Source organism: Protobothrops mucrosquamatus, unplaced genomic scaffold, assembly GCF_001527695.2.
Source record: "Protobothrops mucrosquamatus isolate PMUCROS unplaced genomic scaffold, P.Mucros_1.0 scaffold4681, whole genome shotgun sequence".
Classification (NCBI taxonomy): domain Eukaryota; kingdom Metazoa; phylum Chordata; class Lepidosauria; order Squamata; family Viperidae; genus Protobothrops; species Protobothrops mucrosquamatus.
The window spans coordinates 71462-79371 of record NW_015390577.1 but is presented as its reverse complement, the minus strand read 5'-3'; the positions used below and the strand labels follow the sequence as shown (position 1 = coordinate 79371).

Sequence of the window (7910 nt, the reverse complement as noted above, 5' to 3'; positions counted from 1 at the left end):
CCCTATACCATTTCGGACAAATGGCTGTCCAGTCTCTTCTTAAAAACTTCCAGTGTTGGAGCATTCACCGCTTCTGGAGGCAGGTTGTTCCACTGGTTAATTGTTCTAACTGTCAGGAAGTTTCTCCTTAGTTCTAGGCTGCTTCTCTCCTTGATTAGTTTCCACCCGTTGCTTCTTGTCCTGCCTTCAGGCGCTTTGGGGAATAGCTTGACTCCCTCTTCTTTGTGGCAGCCCCTGAAATACTGGAACGCTGCTATCATGTCCCCCTCGTCCTTCTCTTCATTAAACTAGACATACTTATGGACTTCAACTCCCAGAATTCCTCAGGCAGCATGGCTGGCTGGGGAACTCTGGGAGTTGAAGTCCACATATCTTACTAAGGTTGGGAAAAACTGGCTCAGATTGTTATTGTAGCAGGTGTCAGGTGTTTGGATATTCTTCATACCTCTGATTCTTCGGAGAGGACCCTTCATCGAAAAGAGAAAGAATGGCAAAGCTGGTCTTCTGAATGGTGACCGATGCTTCCTTTGTGTTTCAGGAATCTGAGAAGTTACTGGCCCAGCTAGATGGAGCCAGATATCCTCTGTCCGAAAAGGTGAAAGAGTACACTTTGGCTAGCAACAAGATCCAGAAGGTGGAGTTGGCAGAGCAGCATGCAAATCTACTAGATGAATTGGCACGGAATCTCTCCAGGTAATAATCGCTTCCCGTTTAATGGTGTCTCATTTCCTGACCAGCTGTTGAAATGCAGTGAAGCTTCCATCCTCAGCCCAAAGATGCTTTTTCAGGAGGCAACTGGACTTCCTTGCTTTTCTTTGAAGACGTTTCACTTCTCATCCAAGAAGCTTCTTCGGCTCTGACTGAATGGTGTGGAATGGAAGGATTTATACTCCTTGCAGACAGCTGGTCATTTGCATTATTTTAGAGAGTCGGTGAGGCCATTTGGAGATTTACCTCTGCCCTCAGGGTCACCTGAGTAGTGCAAATGGGTGTGGAGCCTTCTTGGAACTGCTGAAAGGACGGTGTTGTAGACTGGAGATAGATGATGTCGTATCCCCCCCCTCTGTTGAGAGAGGGCTGTTTTGACATAGATGGCCTCTTTGACCCCTCTTTCAAACCAGCGGTCCTCTCTGTCCAAAATGTGGACTTTGCTCTCTTCAAAAGAGTGGCCTTTGTCTTTCAAATGCAGATGGACTGCTGACTGTTGTCCTGATGGGTTTGTTCTCCTGTGTTGTGCCATGTGTTTATGAAGTGGTTGTTTCGTTTCCCCAATGTACAGATCGGCACATGGCTCACTGCATTGTACTGCATATATACCATGCTGCTCAGTTTTTGTCTGGGTGTTTTATCCTTGGGGTGGACAAGCTTCTGCCTTAGTGTATTCTTGGGTTTCAGATGTGCACATATGTTGTGTTGGCTTTTCCGATCTTCCTGCAAAGTATGGATTGTCATGTGTCTGATTAACGAAACACTTAAAAGGACTTTCAGGCATAATTTTTCCTAAAAGCATTTATTAAGGTTACAGAGACGTCAGTACGGCATGGTGGAAATGCTGAGATCTGGATTCTTTTCCGTTACACATACATTCTAAGCACTTTTCCCTGCCCCTATTTTGGGGTCACGGTTCACATCTTCCAATTAACTTGCAATATATAAAACTATAAAAATACCAGACAGTTCTGCATGTTGTCAAAGCAGGAATGTACAGTATTTGCAGCGTTGACAATGGAATTGACTACGTTGCTTCATTTATCGTTTTCTTCTTTGTCTGTTATGGAGGAGCTCCTGCTGGGTCTTTTTTGAGATTTATGTCTATCCTCAGATGTAAAAGTACTTCCTTCTAGACCAGGAATAGGCAACCTGGGCTCTTTTATGACTCGTGGACTTCAACTCCCAGAATTCCTGAGCCAGCCGTGCTGAGGGGAAAGGGAGAGGTTTCCAAGCTGAGCCATGCTGGCTCAGGAATTCTGGGAGTTGAAGTCCACGAGTCATAAAAGAGCCAAGGTTGCCTGCCTCTGTTCTAGATTCTAGGTAGTCCTCGACTTACAACAGTTCATTTAGTGACCGTTCAAAGTTACAACGGCACTGAAAAAAAGATAACTTATAACTGTTTTTCACTCTTGCGACCGTTGCAGCCTCTCCATGGTCACGTGATCAAAATTCAGATGCTTGGCAACTGACTCATATTTATGACGGTCGCAATGTCCCGGGCATTTCCAATCAGCTTTTGCAACCTTCAATTGGGAAGCCAGATTCATTTTATAACCATGGCTATTAACAACTGCAGTGATTCACTTAACAACCGAAGGCAAGAAAGGTCAGGAAATGGGTCAAAACTCAATTGACAACTGTCTCAGCAACAGAAATTTTGGGCTCAGTTTTGGTCGTAAGTCGAGGACCATCTTTATTGTCATTCTGCATTTCAACACGACCTTTTTTTTTCAAAACAGCCAAGTTTCAGATAAGTGTATTGAACACAAATATGAAATGAGGGGAAAAAATGATTTTTGCGTTCAAGGAGAAGAGAAAATGATAGATTGGAGTAGGATATATAATCAGTTCTCGCTGTACAGTAAACCAGTTCTTGCTTTTTAAAAAGGTGACACTGAAAGGAAAGAAAAGCAGTATTTTTCAAAGCAATTTTGAAAAGAAAAACTGATGTTTGACATCAGGTAAATGATGGCTTTTCTGAATCTGTGCCATTCTGGAATTCTTCTCAGTGCGGAATGTTCTTCCAATTTTTCATCTCACTGGTCATTAGAAGAATTTCCCAGCAATTGTGATGTATCAGGTCATCAGCTTCATGCTTGCCCTGTATCCAGAGCCAGCTGTGGTCCTGGCTTGGAAATGTGTCCCTCTTGGCAATATTAGAAATCTCAATATTGCTCCATATGTGATTGGATTCTTTTTTCTGGCATTGTAGTCCTTTCAAAACAACCTGAACACTGAACAAAAAAAGATGCTTTCCAATATTAAAAATGAATATTTTATCTTAACAGCAGAATTTATTTATTTTTTAATTTTAAGAACTTCTTTTTATTCTTGACTGAAAAGAGAGTTGGCTTTATTTTGTACTAGATGGAAGGGTTGCACACCATGAAATGCTTTTTTTAATTATTATGTTAGTAAGTTTAGAAGACTAATTTCAGGCTGTTATCAACATTAGAGATTTAACATGAATACACACCCACACTCACACCCACCCACATACACACACACACACACACACACACACACACACTCTGTCAGGCTTCAAAAATCAAGAAAAAGACAATGCGATTTTTCCAAGTAGATTTCTTTATTGTTCCTCACCAATAGTAATTGTGAATGATTTTATCCGCTGTGTGCCATAACTGTTGATTTTAATGTCTTTTCTTCTTTAATGTTTGATGCTGTAAGCCGCTCAGAGTCGTTGGGTACGAGATGGGCGGCAAATAAATTTTATAAATAAATAAATATAGACAGAATCTTGCCAAACTAAAGCAAACTACCAGCCCCATAAAGCATTTGCACTGGGAACTGCTAAGGAGGAGCTGTCTTCACCTTCTTTCTCTCATACAAACTATCTGAATAGTATTGTCTTCCCAAAAATGCAGCCCCTCCCTCTTGGGAATCCAGACTACATTTCATCACACATGGACACAAATCATCTAAAGGAGTGTTTCTCAACCTTGACAATTTTAAGGCATGTGGACTTCAGAATTCCACAGCCAGCATTGCTGGCTATGGAATTCTGGGAGTTGAAGTCCACATGCCTTAAAATTGTCAAGGTTGAGAAACACTGATCTAAAGAGTTGAGGTAGTCTTAATACTTCACCAATTACTAGGTTTTACTTTTGAAACTACTGTATTTTACCGCTCTTGCTAAAGTCATAATCTGACCTATTTCAAAACTACCGGATTCCTGTCTTTTTATAGAGTGGGTTTCTTCCTTCTAATAGTATTACTCTAAATGCAAGGAAGAGAAGTTTCAGGTCTTTCCAATCTTTATAATTTATAATTTATAATAATAAAGTTGGAAGGGACCTTGGAGGTCATCTATTCCAACCCCCTGCTCAGGCAGGAAACCCTATACCATTTCAGACAAATGGCTATCCAGCCTCTTCTTAAAACTTCCAGTGTTGGAGCATTCACCACTTCTGGAGGCAAGTTGTTCCATTAGTTAATTGTTCTAACTGTCAGGAAGTTTCTCCTTAGTTCTAGGTTGCTTCTCTCCTTGGTTAGTTTCCTGGTTGGTTAGCCCAGAGTTCCCCAATGTTTTTAGCTTTGCGGACCGGCAGAGGCGGGAGGGGATGGTTCTGCACGAGCGGTTAGTAAGTGCACGCGTGCACAGCTCCGTGCACATGGGCGTGCCACTCATTTAAATAGAGCTTGTGCACTCGCCTGCTACTTGCGCAAGTGAGGTTGTGCACGCACTCACCAGCTATTTCCACCACTCAGTTGCAAACCCCTCACTGCCCACTAGTGGGCCATAACCCACAGGTGGGGATCTCTGGGTCAGTCTTTCAAAGGCATGGAGGTGAGAAGAGATCATTGGTGGTGGGACTTAGGAAAGACCCATCCTTGAAACTGGATTTCTGGCGTCCATAAACTGACCAGCTCTTCTGCAGGCTACCCTCTACAAATAGTCCTTGATTTACAATCACAGCTAAGCCCCAAATTTCTGTTGTTTAGCAAGATATTTGTCAAGTGAATTTTGCCCCATTTTGTGGCCTTTCTTGCCACAGTTGTTAAGCAGACCGCTGCATTTGCTAAGCGAGTCACCCGGTCCTTTAGTGAATAAAGCTTCATTCAATTATTTTGATTGTCGGAAGACACCTGGACATCCCGTGACCTTGGGATGCTGCAACCGTGATAAATATGAATCGGTTGCCAAGCATCTGAATTTTCATCACGTGACCCTGGGGATGCTGCAGTGGTTGTGAAGTGTGAAAAGTGGTCATAAATCACTTTTTTCAATGCCTTTGTAACTTTGAGTGGTTACTAAATGAACAGTTGTAAGTCAAGGACCACCTCTACTGAAATTTTGGGGAAATAAAACTAGTTAACGCCGTTGAAAATTCAGTCCTTCTGTTGGCAGCAGGAATCCAGTTGGCACCTCTGATAAAAACAGGTTGGTTTGTTTTGTTCTCCAAAACAGCATTATCCATGGCACAAACCAGGATGGCTTTATTCAAAGGGCCATCAATGCTTCCAACGCCTATGCCAGCATCATTGAGGCGGTGAAGAATGCAGAAGAGGCAGCCAGCAAAGCCCTCCATGCTTCTGATGAAGCTTTGAAGGTAGGAATGTTTGTCTTGCAATCTCTATTTGAAAGAGGGCTAGAGCCTGCTCACCTGCCAAGACCCAGCAGTCAACCTCCCTCCCTTGTCCAGTGTAATAATTTTGTTGTTTTAGTGAGACAGCTGAGATTTTCATGGAGGACTGCTTTCTCCTTAGAGGACAATAGGATAGGATAGGATAGGATAGGATAGGATAGGACGGAATAGGAATAGGAATAGACCAAGAATAGGAATAGGAATAGGAATAAGAATAAGAATAGAATAGAATAGAATAGAATAGAATAGAATAGAATAGAATAGAATAGAATAGAATAGAATAGAACAGAACAAGAAAGAATAGAACAAGAAATAGAACAGAATGGAACAGAACGGAACAGAATAAAATAGGACAGCACAGGACAGGACAGGACAGGACAGGACTAGAACAGCAATAGAACAAGAAATAGAATAGAATAGAATAGAACCAGAACCAGAACCAGAACAGAACTGAAAAGGACCTTGGAAGTCTTCTAGTCCACCCCACCCCCTCAAGCATGAGAACCTATACCATCTCAGACAAGTGACTGTCTAGCCTCTTCATAAAATCTCCAGTGATGGAGCGCCCACGATTTCTGGAGCTACAAAATCTGTGTGAGCCCCAGCGTCACTTTGGTGAAGGATCAGACCTTCTGGTTTGAAACTGCAACCCAAAACCCACTTATGCATCGTCGAGTGCCGGGTGGGCGTGGCCCATTGGGTGGGCGTGGCCCATTGGGTGGGCATGGCCCATTGGGTGGGCGTGGCTGCAGTGGTAACGGCAGACTGGGTGGGACTAAAAAGTTCAATCAATCAATTCCAACTTTGCAAGATCTTTTTTTTTCCCCGCGAGAAGTTGAAATTGACTGATTGATTGAACCTTTTTTTTTTTTTTTGCACACGGCAGCAGAGGCCTAAAGCAAAAAGGGTTTATAAAACTCAGCTGAAGGCCTAGGACTGGGGCGACGGCGCGCGTGCCCACAGAGAGGGCGCTGAGTGCCGCCTCTGGCACCCGTGCTATAGGTTTGCCACCACTGGGCTAGAGGGAGAAGAGTGTGCACCAAGAGAAGACAACCAACGGAGGCTAGTACTCTTGCATAAGATCCCAAAGATGCTTTTTTTCACGAGGCAACTGGACTTTCTTGTTTTTCTTTGAAGATGTTTCGCTTCTCATCCAAGAAGCTTCTTCAGCTCTGACTGGATTGTTCTTGGGTGAGAAGCGAAAAGTCTTCAAAGAAAAACAAGAAAGTCCAGTTGCCTCGTGGAAAAAAAGCACCTTTGGGATAACTATGACCCTGATGACTGAGAATCTCCATAGACGTCTTGCAGAAGCTGTAGGTTCAGAATGTTTTGTGTGAGTTTCTTGGCAGGTGTGTTGGGACCAGTTCTCTTTATTTATGTGCAGAATGTCCTCAAGCACAACCTTGGAGACAGAGCAAAGGAGATGAAGAAAGACAGCCGTGCTTTAGGAGAAGCTGCGAAGGAAGAGCAAAAGAAGCTCAGCGGAGGTGAGCAAGAAGCCCAGCAGCACCTTCTCCATCCAGTCTGGTCCATTAGACCCGACTTCTCCCTTTGGTCCCTCCTCTTAGCATCGTTTGCCATGCTGCATATCACGGCACTGTCATCCGATGCCTTGGTGGTCTTAAGGCAGTGGTTCTCAACCTATGGGTCGTGACCCCATTTGGGGTCGATCGACCATTTCACGGGGGTCGCCAAGCAAGGCTGTCCGCCATTTTTTTCCCCCTTTTCCGGCAGGTGCCTTACCTCCCTTGAGCTGGGCCAGCTGGTGGTCGGCCTGCTCCGTCTCTGCCGCTTGCCAGCTACGCCTCGGCCAGCGCAGGGGGAGGAACCACGCATGCGCGGCGCTCCCGGGCAGGGAAAGTCCTCGACTTATGACCGGTTGGGTAGTCCTCGCCTTACGACCGGTTTAGTCCTCGACTTACGACCGGTTTAGTCCTCGACTTACGACCGGTTGGGGGTCGCGGCATTAAAAAGGTTGAGAACCACTGTCTTAAGGGCTCTTCGTTGTCCTTAATGGATCAATGGAGGTTGGAGGTTTTGCTTCCGTCTGATTACCGCCTGCCCAGAACTGGTCCAGTCAAACAACTGAGCCATGGAGTGTGTGCTTGTTCTGTGTAAGGAAGAGAATATAAGTCATTTTGTGTGTACCTCGGTTACTTAAGTATTTGGCATTGTTTATAGAAAAAAAAAAAAAACAGGATATAAAGCCAAAAGTCAGAATAACAGAGTTGGAAGAGACCTTGAAGGTCTTCTAGTCCAAGTCTTTTCAACCAGTGGTACGGGGACCACCTGTGGTACATTGGCACCTGTCAGGTGGTACGCGACCATCCTAGATAAGTGGTAGTGGGGGAAGGGAATGAGCTGAACCGGTGGCAGCATCGCACAAGCCTGAGCAAGAGACGGCTGGAGCTGCAGGGCTGTCAGGGCTCAGTGGAAGCACCAGGATCAGCGCCAGGCTCCAGCTGGAGCTCGGCGCTGATCCTGGTGCTTCTGCTGAGCCCAGAAGAAGCGCCGATCAGCTGGAATGTTGCAGCATCTCCAGGGTCTTGTGATTTACATTCAGATGCTTGGCAACTGATTCATATTTATGAC

General features: G+C 44.6%; 1 protein-coding gene across 1 annotated transcript in view; it reads left to right on the top strand.

The window, feature by feature from the left end:
• Nucleotides 1-7910, top strand: part of LOC107299212 (laminin subunit alpha-5) — a gene marked incomplete at its 5' end in the record, with an annotated part of 68482 nt that overhangs the window by 21819 nt on the left and 38753 nt on the right. The window contains 3 exons of the mRNA XM_015828577.1: nucleotides 539-693; nucleotides 5141-5282; nucleotides 6703-6805. Of these exons, the coding sequence (XP_015684063.1) occupies nucleotides 539-693; nucleotides 5141-5282; nucleotides 6703-6805 (400 nt within the window). The remainder of the gene's footprint in view (nucleotides 1-538; nucleotides 694-5140; nucleotides 5283-6702; nucleotides 6806-7910) is intronic.